Below are 25132 nucleotides of genomic sequence, written 5' to 3'. Positions count from 1 at the left end.
ATGAGATTTTCTTATTTAAACAGGGATAGCAGGTCCATTCTATGTGTCATACTTGATCATTTCGCGATATTGCCATATTTTAGCTGAAAGGATTTAGTAGAGAACATCGACGATAAAGTTCGCAACTGTTGGTCGCTAACAGAAAAGCCCTGCCTTTACCGGAAGTCGCAGACGATGACGTCACCGGTGTGAGGGCTCCTCACATCCTCACATTGTTTTTAATGGGAGCCTCCAACAAAAAGAGCTATTCGGACCGCGAAAACGACAATTTCCCCATTAATTTGAGCGAGGATGAAAGATTCGTGTTTGAGGATATTGATAGCGGCGGACTAGGGAAAAAAAAAAGGCGATTGCATTGGGAGCGATTCAGATGTTTTTAGACACATTTACTAGGATCATTCTGGGAAATCTCTTATCTTTCTATTGTGTTGCTAGTGTTTTAGTGAGTTTAATAGTACCTGATAGTCGGAAGGGTGTGTCCACTAGTGTCTTGAGGCCTGTGTCTGATGGAAGTCGACGGCAGCTGTATGGACGGCACAAGCTCAGCTGATCTCCGGTAAGTGGCGACTTTTTACCACAATTTTCTCACCGAAAACTGCTGGTTGACATTTGGTCGGTATCCATGTTCGCTTGACCGCTCTGATCCATAGGAAAGCTTCACCTCCGGGAATTTTAAACAAGGAATCACCGTGTGTTTGTGTGGTTAAAGGCTAAAGCTTCCCAACTCCATCTTTCTACTTTGACTTCTCCAATATTAATTGAACAAACTGCAAAAGATTCAGCAACACAGATGTCCAGAATACTGTGTAATTATGCGGTTAAAACAGACAACTTTTAGCTGTGTGTGTGTGTGCAGCGCTAATATTTCCTAACAGTCCGTGACGTCACGCGTACACGTCATCATTACGCGGTGTTTTCAACAGGACACTTCGCGGGAAATGTAAAATTGCAATTTAGTAAACTAAAAAGGCCTTATTGGCATGTGTTGCAATGTTAATATTTCATCATTGATATATAAACTATCAGACTGCGTGGTTGGTAGTAGTGGGTTTCAGTAGGCCTTTAATGTGTAATTTTTTTATTTTATTTAAAAGTACATTCATTATTTATCATATAGTAATTCTAATACTGATAATAGAATGATTTGGTAAAGCGCTGATGCAGAAGTTAATGAAATAATCATTCAATCATAAAATCAAAGAATTTCGTCATAAAATTATTATTAAAGCATGAGATATATAAATAATTTAATAATGTATTACATAATTAATTAAATACAAAACTAATTAATTAAATATACTGCTACATTAAATAAAAATGGCACATTTAATAACGCTTATGTATTAAATTCCAATTATAGTTATTTAACGACACATTTAAGTAATTATTTAAAGATTTGTTAATTAATGTTCTCCCATATGACCCTCCACAACTGTTATTTAATCAACGTATTGTTGATTCATGTGACTAAAAATTACATTTTATCATTTGGGGTCAAAATGCTGTGTAAGAAATTGCTAGCATTTTCTACAAATAATACAAATATCCTCAAAGTTTTAGAATAAGTTTTGCTGATGGCAGCCATGTTTTTTTAACCAAACTTGCTTGAATTAGCAAAATGTAGGAGCTCCTTCTTACACATCTTGTATGAAGTTGTGATTGTATTTTACATTAAAATGGTCCTAAAGATACACTATATCGCCAAAAGTATTTGGCCACCTGCCTTGACTCACATATAAACTTGAAGTGCCACCCCATTTCCAACTCATAGGGTCTAATATGATGCCGGTCCACCTTTTGCAGCTATTACAACTTCAAATCTTCTGGGAAGGCTGTCCACAAGGTTGCAGAGTGTGTTCATAGGAATTTTCCACTATTCTTCCGAAAGCGCATTGGTGAAGTCACAAACTGATGTAGGTCAAGAAGACCCGGCTCTCAGTCTCTATTCTTATTCATCCCAAAGGTGTTTTATCGGGTTCAGGTCAGGACTATGTGCAGGCCAGTCAAGTTCATCCACACCAGACTCTGTCATCTGATTCTGATCATTAGGATGGGTGGCCAAAAATATTTTTGGCAATATAGTGTACCTTGTTATTGTGCAATACTAATAATATACAAATAATAACAGTATTGTGCTGCAATTAGTTAGCTGGTGAATTGCACACTAATCGCCAGCTGGCAACTAACGTACTAATTGCTAGCCGGTGAATTGTGCATTAATTGCTAACTGACAAATGGAGGACCACTGTTAAATACTTTGATTGTTTGATTGAGACGTTAATTAGTAGATTGCACAAAACAGTACATATTCCGTACAATTGACCACTAAATGGTAACACCCAAATAAGTTTTTCAACTTGTTTAACGTCCACGTTCATCAATTTATTGCAGACTTCTGCTCTGTGCAGTACCTAATATTGGTCTATTGATGATACATTCATTTATTGTACATACCGTATTTCCTTGAATTGCCGCAGGGCATATAGTATGCGCCTGCCTTGAATTCTAACTCGCTTCCCAAAATAATTAGCGCATGCTTAGTATTACCGCCTGGTCAAACTCGTGACGTCACAAGTGACACTTCCCCTGTCATCATTTTCAAAATGCAGGAGGCTGATTTCAATACCGGTAATTTGAAATCGCATAAAAGGAAGAAGATTAAGAGCTATTCAGTAGGATTTAAGGTCCAAGTTTACATCACACTCAAATTTTGACTGCATACCTTTGGTAAGTGCCGGAGTGAGAAGAGGTTTTAAAATAATTAGCGCATGCTTACTTTTACCGCATGCCTTTGGTAAGCGCAGGAGTGAGAAGAGGTTTTAAGTTAATTAGCGCCCCGGCCGCAATTCAAGGAAATACGGTAATCCATAAAGTATCAAAATTGCGTTAAATTGACATTTAAATGACTGCTCTTGTTTTAGAGCTCATTAGGTTGTGCAGGTGTATTTATTGTTGTGACCAGTTTGTGCATGTCTTCAGGAGGTGGTTGATAGTGATGACGGTGTTGGGGTGGTGAGCACCTGCAGGCTAAATCCCCTTACCGCCCTCCCCTCCCTACACGGCTACCAGACGCTTTAAGGAGTCATCTTCATAAATAGTCATCAGTGCCTTAGAGCAAGACCGATGTAAATGAGCCTGCTGGAGCATCCTTTGCGCTCATAAGAGCTCATGAAGTGGTATTATCATGTTTGTTTAGGGAACGCTCTCTTTAGGTTTCGTAGGGGCCGTCTCTGCAGACCTCATACGACGATTGTTGACACAAAACAATTCTCTGATGGTTTGCGTGAACTTCTTACACAACAAAGTTTACTTTTCCATGGTGGGAAACTTGGACTACATTGAATGATCCATATGAATCCCATTCGTACTTTAGTAACCAAAAACTCCAGAAATACATGTTTACTGTACACTACAGATGCGCGGATAGGCAATTATATCATCCGCAACCACATCACTAAAGTCGTCATCCACCCGCACCAACATTTTATCAGAACCACAACCGCCCGTTGATATATATCCGGAGAAGGCATCCTTTACCACTAAAAGAGCTAGTTTGACCTGTGTCACAAAGTAAAGAAGGCAATGAGAGCCGCTAACGTTCTCGCGAATATCCGATGGTGATCATTCAGATAACGGGAATAAGGGCGTGCTGTGAAGCCATTGCCTTAGACACCTTCAACAACATGTACGAACCATTTGCCAGTCCAGCAACATGCTGTATACAGCTTACACAAACACACATACAAGATTGAAGGGCATACTGGGTGATACAGAGTACATTGATGGTTGTGATATAAACAATTTTAACACTCTTACCATAATGCGCCACACTGTGAAGCCACACCAAACAAGAATGACAAACACATTTCGGGAGAACATCCTCAGAGTGACACAACATAAACGCAACACAACAAATACCCAGAATCCATGACACTTCCTGAATATACTTTACACCCCCGTGCCCCCAACCCCGCCCACCTTATCGACGCATGTGGGGTGTATAATATAGTCAGGAAGTGTAATGGATGCAAAGGATTCTGGTTATTTGTTGTGTTGCGTTTATGTTGTGTTACTGTGAGGATGTTCTCCCGAAATGTGTTTGTCATTCTTTTTTAGTGTGACTTCTCAGCGTGGCGCATATTAGTAAAAGTGTTAAAATTGTTTATATCACAACCATTAGTGTACTCTGTATCACCCAGTATGCCTTGCAGTCGTGTGCGTGTGTCAGTGGAAGCCACACACAACATATTGCTGGACTTGCAAATAAAATTGTACATGTTATAGAAGGCGTCAAAGGCAAAGGCTACATAGCACGCCCAAATACTTATTAACTGGGTGACTACCGGCAGTCATACTTGAGAATGTTTACGTCAACTAATGTCTTCTTCGCTTTGAACCATGTATATCAGGGGTGCCCACACTTTTTCTGCAGGCGAGCTACTTTTCAATTGACCAACTCGAGGGGATCTACCTCATTTATATATATCATTTATATTTATTTATTTATGAAAGAGACATTTTTGTAAACAAGTTAAATGTGTTTAATGATAATACAAGCATGTGTAACACATATAGATGTCTTTCTTTCACGAAGACAAGAATATAAGTTGGTGTATTACCTGATTCTGATGACTTGCATTGATTGGAATCAGACAGTAATGATGATAACGTCCACATTTTCAAATGGAGGAGAAAAAAAGTTGTCCTTTCTGTACAATACCACATGAAAGTGGTTGGTTTTTGGCATCTAATTCATCCAGCTTCCATACACTTTACAAGAAAAACATTGGCGGCAAATTCCGTAGCTTGCTTGATTGACATTCACGGCACCCGAGGGTCTTGTGAGATGACGCTGGCTGCTGCCAGTTCATTATTATGAAAAAAGGACGGAGAGGAAGGCGAGAAACACTTTTTATTTCAACAGACTTTCGCGCCGTCCCTTCCGTCAAAACTCTAAAGGCCGACTGCACATTTCCTATCTTCACAATAAAAGCCCTGCTTCATGCTGCCTGCGCTAACAAAATAAGAGTCTCGGAAAGCTGGCGTGCACATCACTTGTGCACGCCAGCTTTCTGAGGGATTGCTTGTGCACGCCAGTTTTCCGAGACTCTGTATTTAGTTAGTGCAGGCAGCCTGAAGCAGGGCTTTTATTGTGAAGATAGGAAATGTGCAGTCGGCCTTTAGAGTTTTGACGGAAGGTACGGCGCGAGAGTCTGTTGAAATAAAAAGTGTTTCTCGCCTTCCTCTCGGTCATATTTTCATAATAATGATCTTGCAGCAGCCAGCGTCATCTCACAAGACCCTCCGGTACCGTGAATGTCATTTAAGTGACGTCTTGGTGAAGATTGATGATCACTAATTTTTAGGTCTATTTTTTTTAAAAGCCCGGCTCGAGATCGACTGACACAGCCCCCGCGGTCGACTGGTAGCTCGCGATCGACGTAATGGGCACCCCTGATGTATATCATATATTTCCAAATGGTTCAACCGCCACCCGCCCGAATCTATTTAAAATTTATTTTTTCGTCATGTCACCCGCCCGACCCGCGGTTAAACCGCGAACCACGCATCTCTCCTGTACACACATTTAAGCATTGAGCAGTTTAGGGAGGAATTTTCACAAGAACTCAAATATGCCTGTCAGATATTAAAACATGTGGGGTGGAAATTGAAGACAGGTAGTATTTTATTTTTATTCTTAAATGTATAAAAAGAAATCGGACTCCAGCAGAAAGAGCAGTTTTCTCAGGCAGGGAAAGAGCACCACGGAAAGTTTATCCTGTTGAACGAAGTGTGTATACTTTCAGATAACACATAGAAGCATTAGTTTTCAGTTATTATATATATTAGCTTTATTCCTCCACATGTATGTAGTTTGTGTGATGGCCTCAGGTGATGTTTCCAATTAACAAGAAAAAAGCACCACTAATTTTTGCCATGTACTGATTGCAGCCTACATTTGAATTAGAAAATAATTAATACATGGATTAGGAAGAATCAGATTTATTGGTACCAGTAAGAAATAATTGTTCTTTGAATAATAATTGTTCTATAAAGCACCACCTACAGTCATCCTGCGCAATTAAATTAAAAAGATATTCAAGCATTTACTCCAGCTCAAGTAAAGATCTTTCTAATTCCGAATATCCACTAGATATAAAACGGGCGCAAAACATCACCTTCTTATTCAAGTCGATGTGTCCGTTTCCACCGCCTGCGGAACGTCACCGACCATCCATTAATGTACCGCATTTCAGCACTATATGTACGTAGAGCTTCTATATTTGCCGCAACAAATCAGTTTAATTGAGCTTTAATCAATCAATCAATAAATCTCACTATTATGTTAGATCCACTATGGACTGGCCTCTCATGATTATGTTGGATCCACTGTGGACTGGACTTTCACAATATTATGTTAGACCCACTTGATGTCCATTGCTTTCGGTCTCCCCTAGAGGGGGGGGTTGCCCACATATGCGGTCCTCTCCAAGGTTTCTCATAGTCATTAACATCGACGTCCCCCTGGGGTGAGTTTTTCCTTGCCCTTATGTGGGCTCTGTACCGCGGATGTCGTTGTGGCTTGTGCAGCCCTTTGAGACACTTGTGATTTAGAGCTATATACTGTAAATGAACATTGATTGATTGATTGATGATGACATGTTCATTCTGAAAGACCAATATTAAAGAATAATGTAGAGCATGGGTGTCAAACTCTGGCCCGCGGGCCAATTGTGGCCCGCCATGTAATTTCATTTGGCCCTTGAGACTATTTCCAATTAACATTAGAGCTGGCCCGCCGGTACACCACATTCACCGCTATCCATCCATCCATCCATTTTCTACCGCTTATTCCCTTTCGGGGTCGCGGGGGGCGCTGGCGCCTATCTCAGCTACAATCGGGCGGAAGGCGGGGTACATCCTGGACAAGTCGCCACTCATCGCAGGGCCAACACAGATAGACAGACAACATTCACACTCACATTCACACACTAGGGCCAATTTAGTGTTGCCAATCAACCTATCCCCAGGTGCATGTCTTTGGAATACTCCCAAAAATTTCACGAGGCAACAGTTCTCCCAAATTTCTCCCGATTTCTACCCGGACAACAATATTGGGGGCATGCCTTAAAGGCACTGCCTTTAGCGTCTTCTACAACCTGTCGTCATGTCCGGTTTTCCTCCTTACAAACAGCGTGCCGGCCCATTCACATAATATATGCGGCTTTTACACACACACAAGTGAATGCAAGGCATACTTATTCAACAGCCATACAGGTCAAGCTGAGGGTGGCCGTATAAACAACTTTAACACTGTTACAAATATGCGCCACACTGTGAACCCACACCAAGCAAGGATGACAAACACATTTTCGGGAGACCATCCGCACTGTAACACAACATAAACACAACAGTACAAATACCCAGAACCCCTTGCAGCACTAAGTCTTCCGGGACGCTACATTATACACCGCTCGCTACCAACAACCGTGTGTCGCAAACTGAGCAGTAAAAAGGCCTGAATGGTTGATCTATTCATTGTTACTTTATTTTCAAATGTATTCGCCTGTGGAAAAAGTTAATGTTGATAGAAGGCTGCCAATAGAAAAGAGGCATTCAATTTTTCATTTAAATTTTTTTATATACCATTGTTGTTTTTTCATTAGTTTTTTTAAAGTTGATTTTGCATTATTAAGTTATATAACCGTTGCTTGTTCCATATTCAATGTTAAAGTAAATCATGGTAGCAAACTGAGCAATAATTAAGGTGTTTTTCATGCTCTTTCTCTTGCTACTTCAAGGCTTGAATGTTTGATTCATTCATTATTATTTTATTTTCACATTCATTATTAGCCTGCGGAAAAAGTTTTTGATATTTACCTCAGAAGGCTGCAAATAGAATAGAGGCATTCAATTTTTATTTACATTTTATTTGATGTGCCATTGATATTTTTTATTATTTGTAACTGGATTGTGCATGTCACTATAAAATTATATAAGCCTTGCTTGTTCAATATTCAATGCAAAACTTTTTTGGGTCCCTATTAAAAGGTTCATTTTTTTCATCCTTGGCCCGCGGCTTTGTTCAGTTTTAAATTTTGGCCCACTCTGTATTTGAGTTTGACACCCCTGATGTAGAGGCACGTACTGGGCAGCTACTATTTATGGGGACATGGGGGTCTTTGCAAAATATCATCTGATACGGGACCGGGAAACCGGACGACTGGTGGTGTGACATGATCGCCTGTGACATGAATGGCGCTTGACAGCGTTGTGTTATTTGGCTCCAAAATGGCTCTTTCAACATTCTGGGTTGCCTACCCCTGCGTTAGTGGAAAAGCAGCAAATGAGTGAAAGTGACAGAGACGTTGCCGTGCAGACGAGGGTTTTCTTACGTGTCTGGCTGCAGTCACACCGCGACACCTGTCCGTCAGTAATAACAGTCCCCGATAACCTGGACCAATTCAAACCGATATTTTTTTTTTTTTATTGTTTAATTTGCATTGCCTTACACAATGAACACTACATATATATCTGTGTGACGCCGGATAACACTACGGGAGCCGTCACTTTTTTGCGCTCCCTATCGCGGTACTTTCCCGTCGACCGCCATGTCATCACGGAAATAACATTATTCTCTGTGCGTCGGCTAAATACAAATATATTCCACAACCCCAAACACGTCTTTTTCAAAGCCTGCAGTGAAGAGAATGGTTAGTGATGAGCAAATGCAATTCTAGGAAAAGTGAGAGAGGCAATATTTCTTTGTTGAGCACTCTGTATTATTTGCACAGAGAAAGTTGCGATGCCCAAGGGATACAATTTGAAACGTCATTATACAACTAGACATGCTGAGGAGTATGCAAACATTTCTTTAAGAGATCTTCTCTTGCGGCCCAGCCTCACCCAGACTCTGCATCCAGTGATCCCCCCAGGTGAATTGAGTTTGAGACCCCTGATTTAGGGTTTAACATTGCTTTAAAGGGGAACATTATCACCAGACCTATGCAGGCGTCAATATATACCTTGATGGTGCAGAAAAAAGACCATATATTTTTTTAACCGATTTCCGAATTCTAAGTGGGTGAATTTTGGCGAATTAAACGCCTTTCTGTTTATCGCTCTGGAGGTGATGACGTCAGAATGTGACGTCTCCGAGGTAATACAGCCGCCATTTTCATTTTCAACACATTGTAAACATTGGGTCTCAGCTCTGTTATTTTCAGTTTTTTCGACTATGTTTTAGAACCTTGGAGACATCATGTCTCGTTGGTCTGTTGTCGGAGGGTGTAACGACACTAACAGGGAGGGATTCAAGTTGCACCACTGGGCCGAAGATGCGAAACTGTCTGCCGCCAGACCCCCATTGAATGTACCAAAGTGTCTCCACATTTTATCGGCGATGACAGACATGGCACAGAGATGTATGGATAACCTGCAGATGCATTTGCAACGATAAAATCAACAAAATCACAAATGTGAGTTTTGTTGATGTTGACTTATGTGCTAATCAGACATATTTGGTCGCGGCGTGAATGCCAGCTAATCGATGCTAACATGCTATGCTAATCGACGCTAACATGCTATTTACCGGCGGTGCTAAAGCAGACATGACACAGAGATGTATGGATAACCTGCAGATACTTTGCAACAATAAAGTCAACAAAATCACAAAGGTGAGTTTTGTTGATGTTGACTGCCAGCTGATCGATGCTAACATGCTATGCTAATCGATGCTAACATGCTATTTACTGGCGGTGCTAAAGCAGACATGGCACAGAGATGTATGGATAACCTGCAGATGCATTTGCAACTATATTACGTTTCCTTCCGCCCACATATAATGCGAAAAAAACACTTACCAATCGACGGATTTAAGTTGCTCCAGTGTCACAAGATGCGAAAGTCCTAATTGTTTGGTCCGCACATTTTACCGGCGATGCTAACGCAGCTATTCGGCCATGCTATGGCTATGAATAGCGTCTATAGCTATTCGCTCAATAGCTTCAGTTTTTTCTTCAATACTTTCATACTCCAACCATCCGTTTCAATACATGCGTAATTTGTTGAATCGCTTAAGCCGCTGAAATCCGAGTCTGAATCCGAGCTAATGTCGCTATATCTTGCTGTGGTATTCGCCATTGTTTGTTTACATTGGCAGCACTGTATGACGTCACAGGGAAATGAATAGTCGCATTGCAAATAGCAAAAATCAAGCACTTTAAAGCTTTTTTTAGGGATATTCAGAGACCGGTAAAATTTTGAAAAAAAAATCAAAAAACACAACAAGCCACTGGGAACTGATTTTTATTGTTTTTAACCCTTTGGAAATTGTGATAATGTTCCCCTTTAACTATGACTTTTGACTTAGACGTTTATATGACATGACGGAAGATCCGGAAGCAAAGACCCTGTTTGGAGAACATGAAGTGTTGGCTAGTGCTCGGGCGAGATAATAACGGAATAATGGCGCATTATGTTGCATACTCCCCGAACAGAAGCGTCTTTGAAATGTGTGTGGCGTAGCTTAAACAAGCTCATGCATAATTCACACCCCTGCTACTGCATATTACCGTACAGCATGAGTACAGAGCCTGTGATAAATCGAAGAGTGGGATTCATTTGACTTTGCCAAAGCTGCCTTATGACACAAGTAGACCAGCTACTTAACATTATGGCTGCAACATTAATGACTGGTACAAATGTATATTTCCCCAGAGATTCCCAGGGAGGGTCAAATGATAAAATTGTCCTCATTCTCATTAGCTCTATAATGTATATCTACTTTGTGCCCCCCTTTTTTAGTGTTAATTAATCCTGTATGACATAATGAGCACTGTGCTGATCTTTTATTGGGTGATGATGATGTCTGTTATGTATGTGATGATCTCAACATTATTTCACTACTTAAAATAAAATGTTTTTAAACAAGGCTCCGACTACAAAAGCATTCTTGCTTTCTTTCTCCTAATCTTGCAATGTATAAAATGTGCAGTAAACTACTGTGTAATGTATATATAGCAACTTTATGGTACTGTCTCAGTGGTCACATTAGCAGCTGTTATTGTCTCTGGCTGCACAATATTGTCATGCTTTGCTTGATTTATTGTCGTGATATTGCTGGGATTTGAGCCTCTTCCTCACTCCCTCTTCCCCTTCTTTTTTCCAGATACAATCTGCCCGCCGGCAAACAAGCAGAGTCATGTATGATTGAAATTGCAGTAGATAATGGCCCGGCTCAGCATCTCCAGGAGTCCGTGTCACAGACTGTGTCAAAGGTAACCTGACCTTCCTGCACCTTGCACCCCTTTTACAACCACTTAGTTGTTGTTGGTTTTTTTTTACTCTTTATCGATCATGTCAGTCTGTACGTATGTATACATTACAACAGTAGAGTTCACAATGTTAATTACATCACATTTTTGTATTAAGTACTTTTTTCGCAAAATGATCTGCAAGTCCAGATCTCAGTCAATCAATCAATCAATCAATGTTTATTTATATAGCCCCAAATCACAAATGTCTCAAAGGACTGCACAAATCATTACGACTACGACATCCTCGGAAGAACCCACAAAAGGGCAAGGAAAACTCACACCCAGTGGGCAGGGAGAATTCACATCCAGTGGGACGCCAGTGACAATGCTGACTATGAGAAACCTTGGAGAGGACCTCAGATGTGGGCAACCCCCCCCCCACCCCCCCCTCTAGGGGACCGAAAGCAATGGATGTCGAGCGGGTCTAACATGATGCTGTGAAAGTTCAATCCATAGTGGCTCCAACACAGCCGCGAGAGTTCAGTTCAAGCAGATCCAAGACAGCAGCGAGAGCCCAGTCCACAGGAAACCATCCCAAGCGGAGGTGGATCAGCAGCGTAGAGATGTCCCCAATCGATACAGGCGAGCGGTCCATCCTGGGTCCTGATGAGCGGTCCATCCTGGGTCTCGACTCTGGACAGCCAGTACTTCATCCATGGTCATCGGAGAAAGAAAAGAAGCGGCAGATCAACTGGTCTAAAAAGGAAGTCTATTTAAAGGCTAGAGTATACAGATGAGTTTTAAGGTGAGACTTAAATGCTTCTACTGAGGTAGCATCTCAAACTGTTACCGGGAGGGCATTCCAGAGTACTGGAGCCCGAATGGAAAACGCTCTATAGCCCGCAGACTTTTTTTGGGCTCTAGGAATCACTAATAAGCCGCAGTCTTTTGAACGCAGATTTCTTGCCGGGACATATGGTACAATACAATCGGCAAGATAGGATGGAGCTAGACCGTGTAGTATTTTATACGTAAGTAGTAAAACCTTAAAGTCACATCTTAAGTGCACAGGAAGCCAGTGCAGGTGAGCCAGTACAGGTGTAATGTGATCAAACTTTCTTGTTCTTGTCAAAAGTCTAGCAGCCGCATTTTGTACCAACTGTAATCTTTTAATGCTAGACATGGGGAGACCCGAAAATAATACATTACAGTAATCGAGACCTGTGTGTCTGTGTGTCTGTAATCCAATTCACGTTGTCCATATTTGCTTGATTGGCTGTCTTTGTGCTTGTGACTTCCTACTAAAGGCCTACTGAAATGAGATGTTCTTATTTAAACGGGGATAGCAGGTCCATTCTATATGTCATACTTGATCATTTTGCGATATTGCCATATTTTTGCTGAAAGGATTTAGTAGAGAACATCCACGATAAAGTTTGCAACTTTTGGTCGCTAATAAAAAAAGCCTTGCCTGTACCGGAAGTAGCAGACGATGACGTCACCGGTGTGAGGGCTCCTCATATCCTCACATCGTTTATAACGTGAGCCTCTAGCAGCAAGAGCTATTCGGACCGAGAAAACAACAATTTCCCAATTAATTTGGGCGAGGATGAAAAATTTGTGGATGATGATATTGATAGCGAAGGACTACAAAAAAAATAAATAAAATAAAATAAAGTTATAAAAAAAAGTTGGGACGGATTCAGGAGTTTTTAGACACATTTACTAGGATAATTCTGGGACATCCCTTCTTTCTATTGTGTTGCCAGTGTTTTAGTGAGATTAAATAGTACCTGATAGTCGGAGGGGTGTGTCCACGGGTGTCTGAGGGAAGTCACGGCAGATACAAGGACGGCGCAAACTCCACAGATCTCCCGTAAGAGGCGACTTTTTAACACAATTTTCTCACCGAAACCTGCCGGTTGACAAGTGGTGGGGATCCGTGTTCGCTTGACCGCTCTGATCCATAGTAAAGCTTCACCTCCGGGAATTTTAAACAAGGAAACACCGTGTGATTGTGTGGCTAAAGGCTACAGTTTCCCAACTCCTTCTTTCTACTTTGACTTCTCCATTATTAATTGGACAAATTGCAAAAGATTTAGCAACACAGATGTCCAAAATACTGTTTAATCGCGCGATGAAAAGAGACGACTTTTAGCCGCAAGTGGTGCTGGCTAATATGTCCCCTCCAAACATTAACGTCACAAACACGTGTCATCATACGCGTCATCACTCCACAACGTTTTCAACAGGAAACTCCGCGGGAAATTTAAAATCGTAATTTAGTAAACTAAACCGGCCGTATTGGCATGTGTTGCAATGTTAATATTTCATCATTGATATATAAACTATCAGACTGCGTGGTCGGTAGTAGTGGGTTTCAGTAGGCCTTTAAGTTTCTGCTGTTATAGCAGGGTTAGGGAACCTGTAGCTCTTTTGATGACTGCATCTGGCTCTCAGATAAATCTTAGCTGACATTGCTTAACACGATAAGTAATGAATAATTCCGCTGGTAATCACAGTGTTAAAAATAACATTCAAAATATGAAACATTCTCATGCATTTTAATCGATCCATATGTTTTCTACCGCACCTGTTTTTGGAAGTCACATTAATAATAAGTATTGTATTTATTATTGGTTTGATTAGATTAACAATGTTATCAAAAAGAATAATCAATCAGTCAAAGTTTATTTACAAACCCCGTTTCTATATGAGTTGGGAAATTGTTAGATGTAAATATAAACTTAATACAATGATTTGCAAATACTTTTCAACCCATATTCAGTTGAATGCACCTCAAAGACAAGATATTTGATGTTCAAACTCATAAACTTTTTTTTTTTTTTTTACAAATAATAATTAACTTAGAATCTCATGGCTGCAACACGTGCCAAAGTAGTTGGGAAAGGGCATGTTCACCACTGTGTTACATCACCTTTTCTTTTAACAATACTCAATAAACGTTTGGGAACTGAGGAAACTAATTGTTGAAGCTTTGAAAGCGGAATTCTTTCCCATTCTTGTTTTATGTAGTTTCTGTTGTTCAACAGTCCGGGGTCTTGTTGTTGTATTTTACGCTTCATAATTCGCCACACATTTACAATGGGAGACAGGTCTGGACTGCAGGCGGGCCAGGAAAGTACCCACACTCTTTTTTTTACGAAGCCACGCTGTCGTAACACGTGCTGAATGTGGCTTGGCATTGTCTTGCTGAAATAAACAGGGGCGTCCATGAAAAAGACGGCGCTTAAATGGCAGCATATGTTGTTCCAAAACCTGTATGTACCTTTCAGCATTAATGGTGCCTTCACAGATGTGTACATTACCCATGCTTTGGGCACTAATGCACCCCCATGCCATCAAAGATGCCGGCTTTTGAACTTTGCGTCGATAACAGTCTGGATGGGGTTCGCTTCCCCTTTGGTCCGCATGACACGATGTCGAATATTTCCAAAAACAATTTGAAATGTGGACTCATCAGACCACAGAACACTTTTCCACTTTGCGTCAGTACATCTTAGATGATCTCGGGCCCAGAGAAGCCGGCAGCGTTTCTGGATGTTGTTGATAAATAGCTTTCGCTTTGCATAGTAGAGCTTTAACTTGCGCTTAAAGATGTAGCGATGAACTGTATTTAGTGACAGTGGTTTTCTGCAGTGTTCCTGAGCCCATGTGGTGATATCCTTTTGAGTTTGATGTCGGTTTTTGATTCAGTGCCATCTGAGGGATCGAAGGTCACGGTCATTCAATGTTGGTTTCCGGCCATGCCGCTTACGTGGAGTGATTTCTCCAGATTCTCTAACCTTTTGATGATATTATGGACCGTACATGTTGAAATCCCTAAAATTCTTGCAGTTTCACTTTGAGAAACGTTGTTCTTAAACTGTTTGACTATTTGCTTACGCATTTGTGGACTAAGGGGTGTACCTCGCCCAACTCACATGGAAATGGGGTTTGTATATAGCCCTAAATCTCCAGTGTCTCAAAGGGCTGCACAAGCTACAGCGACATCCTCGGCTCAGATTTCACATCAAGGCCAGAAAAAACTCAACCCAGTGGGATTATAATGAGAAAACTTGGAGGGGCCTACTCTCCATGAGCCATGTTGTATTTTTTAGGGCTCGCATAGCGAGTCTACTGACAGATATAAGTTAGAACTATACACTACTTTGTATCACAAATGGCAACGACGGAGAATGCATGTGCATGTACGAGCCACTCTGCCCCACAGATAGAGAACAAGAAAGAACTTATTGACTTCAATGTTAGACTACAATGGCGTACTCGCGGCAAGCTCTTTGGGTAAAACTTTAACATATAGGGTGATATCCGCTGACATCAGACATTGAAAAAACGTCACAAGTTCTGCAAATTCCAAACGGCTCATTTAGAGGAAATATGAAGGGAAGGAAGGATATTTTTATATATATCCCTGCCATGCCTCTGTGGTTTATTTTCACATTTTCTGGATTTATGCAAATCCCAAATGCACAAAAACAGGTACAATTACCTTTAAGTGAGTGTGCAAACCATGTAAAATGATTCACTGTAAAAATAAATGTTGTGGTTTGAATAAAAAAAACTGACAACTCAGTTGCCAGAATTTTACTGTAAAAAAGCTGTGGTGCTATTTTTCTATTTACAATATTATGCTGTAAATACTTCGCTAAATGTATGCTAATATTTATGGCACGATAACTTAAAAATAAAGCTTACTTCAGATGGTTTTCTTTGTTTAAAAATAGAACAAAAACATTCTGAAAATGTACAAATCATAATGTTGTCGGGGTTTTTTTTTTTACACTTACATGTTGCGGTTAATAGTATTCTATCTGTATTTGTCGTTATTTATATTTTCTGAATAAATTATGTGATAATGTTCATCAGTCAACTCATTGGTATTAATTTTCAATCCACCAAAATAAAAAAATATCAAATTCAAATTACAGGATGTTATTTATGTAGTTTGATTATTTTCCTCAATTGATGTACTAACATGTGGTTTATTTTGCACATATGTAGCATCATCTACAAAGATACAAAGACTTGCTACTGCAACATCCAATGGACACATTTAGAACAGCTGTTTCTTTCATTGAAAAATTTCAGGCCATAGAAAACCTGTTCTCGGGCCTGATCCGGCCCTCGAGCTGTATGTTTGACACCCTTGTATTAGATTCTCCCAGTCTTCGAGCTAATTTAAATCTAGGTTAAAAACATATTTGGATTCCCTGGCGTTCTTGGTGGTTGTATTTCTTGTTGTGTCAGGCTTGGCACTGACAGTTTGTTTATGTTTTAGTTTTTCGTCTGTGTGTTTAGTATTTCCTGTCCTTACTTCCTGTCAAGTGCTCTTATTTTGTCAGCTTCCTGTCTTGTTCCCTGAGTGCTGTGTTCCCACTCAGCTGCGGCTGATTGGCACCTGGCCACATCTGTCGCCAATCAGCCCGCTCCTATTTGTACCTGCTTTGTCTTGTGTCAGTTGCTGGATCATTGTATGGTCTTGTCGTTGCCACATGTCGTTCTTGTGTCTTTGTTACCTGTCGTGTCTGGCATCGTTACAGCTACTACCTGTCGTGCTACATTTTGTCCTGGTCGTCGTAGCGGTAAGCTGTTTTTGTTAGCTATTAGCTGTTTACAGTTTTTCTGTTTGCTACCCACTAGATTCCAGGCTAAAGTTCCTTTTTGTTTTCTAGCTCCCAGTGCTAGCTCCTTTAGTTTGTTATTCTGCCCACGTGCGTGCTTTTTGTTTGTTCTTGTTTAGTTTGAATTAAATCATGTTTTCTTGCTCAATGCCTGCCTCCTTCTCTGCATCTTGTGGTTTTCATCAACTATCTTTGACATGTTGTATACATGTTGTGTTTATTTATTGCATTTCAATATTTTTAAGGCATATATTTAAAATTTCTTTTAGGGTATATTTTACTATTAAATGTCATTCATCCTCCTGCGTTAAAATGTACATGTGACACCGTGTGCACTATATTTTAAATAGTTTCTTATGTCTGTACAGTACTTTGGCCAACTGGGGTTGTTTTTAAATGTTATATAAACAGATGAACTGAACTGAACTTAGCAAACACGCCTAACATCACTAATGTGTCCATTCATTGGGAATTTTACCAGTAAAAGTCATATTTAGGTCAAACTATGAAATAAGTGCTAATGTTATCAGCATTAGTGGGGCCCCTTCAAGCGTAACAGTGCCTTAAGATCCGGTTCCCTTCCAACAGCCTTAAATCCCATCTCCATTTTCCATGTGACATGTGCCGGAGTGTGCGATAACCAGGTTATGGAGGTGCATAAGGACTTTTTTCTCCATTATTTAACCATGGGGTGATTCAGAAAAACAAGTCCATAAAAACAAATTACACGTACAAAAACAATCCCCCAAAAAAACATGTGACTCGCGAGATTTACAAACAAGTTTAGAAAAAAACCACTATCTCAAAGTCGCTTATAATAAGCAGACATGGCGACACTGGTTGTGAAGCAAAGTCATCATACATTGATTTTGTTATTAAAAAATATGTATAATCACCCAAACAGGCCTTTTAAAACCTCTTCAAATGATATATACTGTTTAATAGCATTCTAATGATCAAATAGGAATTTATGTTCCCAATTCTTTGAACAAAAGGGTCAGGCCTGATTAAAACATGTTTCAAAACATCAATTGCAAGCAGTGTTTAGGAGCCATAAAATCTCCAATAAATGAAGTGCACATTTTCAAACAGTATAAATGAAGAATGTGCTTATTCCCAAACTGGAGTGATTTATAAGCCATCACAGCCTATTACAACAACCGGGAAGGCAATGCTTCTTCATGGCTGCATCAGTCTGTGGTGCGTGAGTTTATGGGGAGCACACTATTAATATGAAGTGTTAGTCACCAATCAGACTGATGCATGTGATGGGAAATAATAGGAAATGTTTTTGCAGCTGCAAATGCATATCATTCATTTCAATGAATTCTTCCCAATTACAATCACATTAAAGAACGATTGCAAAATGTTTATTTACCCATTGGTATCGCTCCTATTCCAGTAGAATGACTGTTTTTATAGTGGAAGCAATATAGAAAACAAATGGGGTGAGATACCGTGTGTGTTTTAATAAACACTATTATTGATGACTGGTTCACCACTTTTTGATTTCGCAGAGAACATTTGGGCCTATTTTTCTTGGCGAAGTTTCCTCCCCCTGGGATCTGCATGAAGAGCTTGCAAAAAGTCACAGGAGATTTATTGGATGTATCAGGCAACTTCGGGTCAACTCAAAGGAGATATTCCTGGTGGGGGATGCTGTGAGAGGGAGGAACATCCAGAACTGTGACCCGCCAGTTTGTCAGCACCTGCCCTGTCGGAATGGAGGAACTTGCATCAGGTACTTTTTTTTTTTTTACCTTATCAGAGTGACGTTTGAAAAATAAATCTGCTTTGGAGTTTTACAGTTATGCGTGTCCCTGTAACTTTTAGGGATCGACACATTATCAGCTCTGATATTTGGCATTTTGACACAAATGGATATCAGCATTCTTTTATCGGTATCAGACGATGCCATCCATCCATCCATTTTCTACCGCTTATTCCCTTTTTTGCGGTCGCGGGGGGCGCTGGCGCCTATCTCAGCTACAATCGGGCGGAAGGCGGGGTACACCCTGGACAAGTCGCCACCTCATCGCAGGGCATCGGACGATGCTATATATGTAAATATATATAGGTGTAAATATATATATATATATATATATATATATATATATATATGTATATATATATACTGTATATGAATATATATACATATATATGTATACACTAAATTTCCAAAAGTATTTGGCCACCCATTCAAATGATCAGAATCAGGTGTCCTAATCACTTTATACACAGGTGTATAAAATCAAGCACTTAGGCATGGAGACTGTGTCTACAAACATTTGTGAAAGTATGGGCCGCTCTCAGGAGCTCAGTGATTTCCAGCGTGGAACTGTCATAGGATAGGATAGGATAGGATTGGTCTTTATTGTCATTGCACAAGTACAACAAAACTTTGTTTTCAGCCCAAACCTGTTCAAGATTAGACAAACAAAGAGTCTACAGGGTTACAGAACAAGAACGCTGATGGGTCGCCGTAAGGCGCCCCGTAAAAGATGGGAAAAAGGTCAACGCTGGGGAAGGATGAGTGAAAAAATACAATCCAGACTAGGGCTCTTAAGGGGGCCCATACTGGAGTGGACAAAAACCTCCATAGCAAAGCACATATACATATTACAAGATACATCTCGAGATATCTAGCAACAGAGGGAAGGTAGTTCAAGGTCATGGTTCAAATGTCGCCCAAATGTTGTTGCTCCTAGATATTCCAAAGTCAACTGTCGGCTTTATAATAAGAAAATGGAAGAGTTTGGGAACAACAGCAACTCAGCCACGAAGAGGTCGGCCACGTAAATTGACAGAGAGGGGTCAGCGGATACTGAAGCGCATGGTGCAAAGCGACTTTTTGCACAGTAAGTTGCTACAGAGCTCCAAACTTCATGTGACCTTCAAATTAGCCCACGTACAGTACGCAGAGAGCTTCATGGAATTGGTTTCCATGGCCGACCAGCTGCATCCAACCATACATCACCAAGTTCAATGCAAAGCGTCGGATGCAGTGGTGTAAAGCATGTCACCACTGGACTCTAGAACAGTGGTGACGTGTTCTCTTCACCTGGCAATCTGATGGACGAGTCTGGGTTTGGAGGTTGCCAGGAGACCGATGCATTTCAGACTGCATTGCGCCGCATATTAAATTTGGTTGAGGAGGAATTATGGTGTGGGGTTGTTTTCCACGAGTTGGGCTTAGCCCCTTAGTTCCAGTGAAAGGAACTTTGAATGCCAAATACAAAACATTGTGGACAATTCCATGCTCCCAACCTTGTGGGAACAATTTTTGCGCGGGCCTCTTCCTCTTCCAACATGACTGCACCAGTGCACAAAGTAAAGTCCATATAGACATGGATGACAGAGTCTGGTATGGATGAACTGGACTGGCCTGCACAGAGTCCTGACCTGAACCCGATAGAACACTTTTGGGATGAATTAGAATGGAGACTGAGAGCCAGGCCTTCTCAACCAACATCAGTGTGTGACCTCACCATTGCACTTTTGGTCGAAAATTCCTATGAACACACTACGCAACCTTGTGGACAGCCTTCCCAGAAGAGTTGAAGCTGGAATAGCTGCAAAAGGTGGACCGACATCACTTTGAACCCTATGGGTTAGGAATGGGATGGCACTTCCAGTTCATATGTGAGTCAAGGCAGTTAGCCAAATATTTTTGGCAATATAGTGTATATATCTATATCTATGTACTATATATATATATATATATATATATATATATATATATATATATATATATATATATATATATATATATATATGTGTGTGTGTATGTATGTATGTGTGTATATATGTGTATGTATGTATGTATATATGTGTATGTATGTATATATATATATATATATATATGTGTGTGTATGTATGTATGTATGTATGTATATATCTGTATGTATGTATATGTATATTTATATGTATATATGTATATATATTTACATATATATATGATACCAATGTTTTGTGTCCACAGTCGTGAGGCAGGAACCCAGGAACAAAGGTAGATAGGTTTCACAAAAAATAGACTGTTTATTCCAAGGCAGCTGAAAATGCATAATGGCTAAAAGGCCTCAACAGAAAGCGAAGCATAAAGTTTGAAAAAAAAGATGCAAAGTACGACACAAGCAAAAACTGGGAATAAGCAGTAAATATTCCACAAACAAAAAGCAAAACAATATTGCTTGAGAAAAAATGGTAACTTTAAAACATGGCGTGAAGCCAGAAAGAGCAGCAACAAAAAAAAAAAAAACAGACCCAAAAACAAGAGCGACGGAGCTAGAAGGCAGGAGTACAGAATATTTTGAAAATACTTGCAATAACCTGGATTGCAAAGGGCAGAACATGTAAGAAACGATCCACAATAAACAAATGCTTAAAAAAGGCCTAATGGCCTAATCAGTGATGGGTGTGACTCCTGGCTCCCCCCCTCATCCAGCCCAGCAAGGTTTACAAACAGAAAAACAAAAATGAACAAATACAAAAACTACAAACCACTTAAAAAACCCCAACATAACAATTAAGTATTTAAAAAAAAAAAAAGCAGAGCGTAAGTTAGTAGTAAAAAACAGTTTTCCTTTCCGCTAAATGCACTGCCGTGCTCAGACGGACACGTGTTAGTAATTGCTTTCAAGAAAATAGTTTAAAATAATTTTTGCTTCCCACTTGTTTTTGGACATGTACAAAAGAAAAATGAAAATAGTTAAAACGTGATTAATCATATTTCAACTGTATATATACAGTAAGGGACGGCGTGGCGCAGTGGGGAGAGTGGCCGTGCGCAACCGAGCGTCCCTGGTTCAATTCCCACCTAGTACCAACCTCGTCACATCCGTTGTGTCCTGAGCAAGACACTTCACCCTTGCTCCTGATGGGTGCTGGTCGGCGCCTTGCATGGCAGCTCCCTCCATTAGTGTGTGAATGCGTGTGTGAATGGGTAAATGTGGAAGTAGTGTCAAAGCGCTTTGAGTACCTTGAAGGTAGAAAAGCGCTATACAAGTACAACCCATTTATTTATTTATTTACATGTTTGGAATAAACCAATATTTCAGGGTTCCTCACAAGGAAACTTTGCAATGTATTAAATCCATAAACTGCTGTCAAATTAATTAGCCTGCAAGCTATTGTGATGTAGAAAAGTACTATATTTTTACCAATTTTCCTGAAATGTACCATATTTTGAAATGCAAATGTAGACACTCCTCTTAGACACGCATGACAAAGGTGTTTGTGAAATGCCCCGATGTTATTTGTTGCTAAATTAACCACAACATAAAACATGATGTTACTACTGGTCTGATGTTTCTGAAGAAATGATGTTAAAAAAACAAATTAAAGGCCTACTGAAACCCACTACTACCGACCACGCAGTCTGATAGTTTATATATCAATGATGAAATATTAACATTGCAACACATGCCAATACGGCCGGTTTAGTTTACTAAATTGCAATTTTACATTTCCCGGGAGTTACTTGTTGAAAACGTCACGGAATGATGACGTGTAGCTAAAAGTTGTCTGCTTTAACCGCATAATTACACAGTATTTTGGACATCTGTGTTGCTGAAACTTTTGCAATTTGTTCAATTAATAACGGAGAAGTCAAAGTAGAAAGACGGAGGTGGGAAGCTTTAGCCTTTAGCCACACAAACACACGGTGATTACTTGTTTAAAATTCCCGGAGGTGAAGCTTTACTATGGATCAGAGCGGTCAAGCGATCATGGTTCCCGACTACTTGTCAACCGGCAAGTTTAGGTGATAAAATTGTGGTAAAAATTCGCCTCTTACCGGAGATCAGCGGAGCTTGCGCCGTCCATGCAGCTGGTGTGACTTCCCTCAGAGACTGGCGTCAACACACCCGTGGACACACCCCTCCGACTATCAGGCACTATTTAACTCACTAAAACACTAGCAACACAATAGAAAGATAAGGGATTTCCCAGAATGATCCTAGTAAATGTGTCTAAAAACATCTGAATCGCTACCAATGCAATCGCATTTTTTTTGTTTTTATTTTATTTATTTTTTTTGCATTTTTTTTCTAGTCCTTCACTATCAATATCCTCATCCACAAATCTTTCATCCTCGCTCAAATTAACAGGGAAATTGTCGCTCTTGATGCTGGAGGCTAACATTATAAACAATGTGAGGATGTGAGGAGCCCTCACACCGGTGATGTCATCGTCTGCGACTTCCGGAAAAGGCAGGGCTTTTTTATTAGCAACCAAAAGTTGTGAACTTTATCGTGGATGTTCTCTACTAAATCCTTTCAGCAAAAATATGGCAATATCGCGAAATGTTCAAGTATGACACATAGAATGGACTTGCTATCCTTATTTAAATAAGAAAATCTCGTTTCAGTAGGCCTTTAAGGTTGTTTTTTTTTTAAGTAACACAATAATTTTTTTCCCTAGTAATTAATTGCATTTACTAAAGAGTAATCCCGTTACTAATTCAGTTACTTTTTTGGCAAAATAACAATTAATCATATTTAATATATATTTTTAGGTAACATTCCAAACACAGGTGTAACTAAAATGGAAAAAAGTCCACGATTGCGCTTCTCTGAGCCACACACTTGTGGACAAACACAGTTCCTCAGGATTAATGCTGGAGACACACAAAACAATGTGTTCCCAGCCCGGGAAGGCTTACTAAAAGCACGTTTAAACTGTCAAGTATCAAGGCCAGATTTCAAGCAACCCACTTTCACTATGTGGGACTTTTATAACAAAAGTGGACTTTGTTTAGCGCAGACAAAAGAGAACAAATTGGAAATGCACAGCCTAATGTTTGTATTAGTCCTTCGAGGTTAGTGTGAAAGTATTTAACTTTTAATTGAGGACTCATTCTCTCCGTGCGAAAAGGTGAAACAATGAAAGGTGAAGTTAATTTCCTCGGTTCCACTAAATATGCGATTCAATCTCTTCTTCCCCTTAGTCGGCTTAGCTCATCAGAACACTATCACACCTCACTTACCAGCGATTTTGACCCTCTTTGTAAGTCTGCAAAGACGACATATGATGCTCTTTCCCCTTGGCTAATCCAGAAAATAGCTCCTGTAAATGACTTGTTCATTTTGTAATGACACTCTCAATTAACAGTTGCATTTGGTGAACAGGAAATGAAAGAGGGCACCCTGAGTATTGCGATAGGAAATGTTCGGAGAATACCAATTAGGATGTGGTACCATTGGCTGGTCATGTGTTCAAAAGGAGGTCTTGCAATTATCCTAGTGTGATGAATACACGTTTAAGCAGATGTTTCATGTATGACACGTCAAACAAGGGTCATTGAGAGTCTATGGATCCCTTCTAGTTGCCTTTGGTTGGACTGCTTTGACACAAAAAGATGAAGAGGTTTGATGGCCTCTCCTCAAGTATCAATATTTGTTGGCCATGTAGACTTTTTAGTGACATCAATAAGAAATGCCAGAAGAAGACATTATGATGTGTGACATGTGTGACATTTAACAATCTTATCAGTGCCTCAGACACCAGGTCGTAGTACGTACTGTAAATACAGAAGGTCAATCGATCAATCAGTTATTTTATTTAGCCCTAAATCAAGAGTGTCTCAAAGGGCTGCACAAGCCGCAACGACATCCTTGGCTCAGATCCCACATCAGGACAAGGAAAAACTCAACCCAATGAGCTACAATGAGAGACCTTGGAGGGGACAGCAGATGTGGAAGAGAGGTAAAACAAAAGTAGTGAACAGAAGGAAAGAATGATGAATAAATACCATGACACTCTCAATTAACAGTTGCATTTGTTGAACAGGAAATGAAAGAGGGCACCCTGAGTATTGCGATAGGAAATGTTTGGAGAATACCAATTAGGTTGTGGTACCATTGTGGGTCCATTGGCTGGTCATGTGTTCAAAAGGAGGTCTTGCAATTATCCTAGTGTGATGAATACACGTTTAAGCAGATGTTTCATGTATGACATGTCAAACAAGGGTCATTGAGAGTCCTTGGATCCCTTCTAGTTGCCTTTGGTTGGACTGCTTTGACACAAAAAGATGAAGAGGTTTGATGGCCTCTCCTCAAGCATCAATATTTGTTGGCCATGTAGACTTTTTAGTGACATCAATAAGAAATGCCAGAAGAAGACATTATGATGGGTGACGTGTGACATTTAACAATCTTATCAGTGCCTCAGACACCAGGTCGTAGTACGTACTGTGAATACAGAAGGTCAATCAATCAATCAATCAAAGTT

The 25132-nt window shown here is 40.1% G+C and overlaps 1 protein-coding gene across 2 annotated transcripts in view; it reads left to right on the top strand.

The window, feature by feature from the left end:
• Positions 1 to 25132, top strand: part of eys (eyes shut homolog) — a 722499-nt gene that overhangs the window by 604198 nt on the left and 93169 nt on the right. For both annotated transcript variants that reach the window (XM_061910381.1, XM_061910382.1), the window contains exons 41-42: positions 11171 to 11279; positions 18421 to 18644. In XM_061910381.1, coding sequence (XP_061766365.1) covers positions 11171 to 11279; positions 18421 to 18644 — 333 coding nt within the window. The remainder of the gene's footprint in view (positions 1 to 11170; positions 11280 to 18420; positions 18645 to 25132) is intronic.

The sequence above is a fragment of the Nerophis ophidion genome, linkage group LG09 (genome assembly GCF_033978795.1).
Source record: "Nerophis ophidion isolate RoL-2023_Sa linkage group LG09, RoL_Noph_v1.0, whole genome shotgun sequence".
Classification (NCBI taxonomy): domain Eukaryota; kingdom Metazoa; phylum Chordata; class Actinopteri; order Syngnathiformes; family Syngnathidae; genus Nerophis; species Nerophis ophidion.
This window is presented reverse-complemented; position numbering and strand designations above follow the sequence as displayed.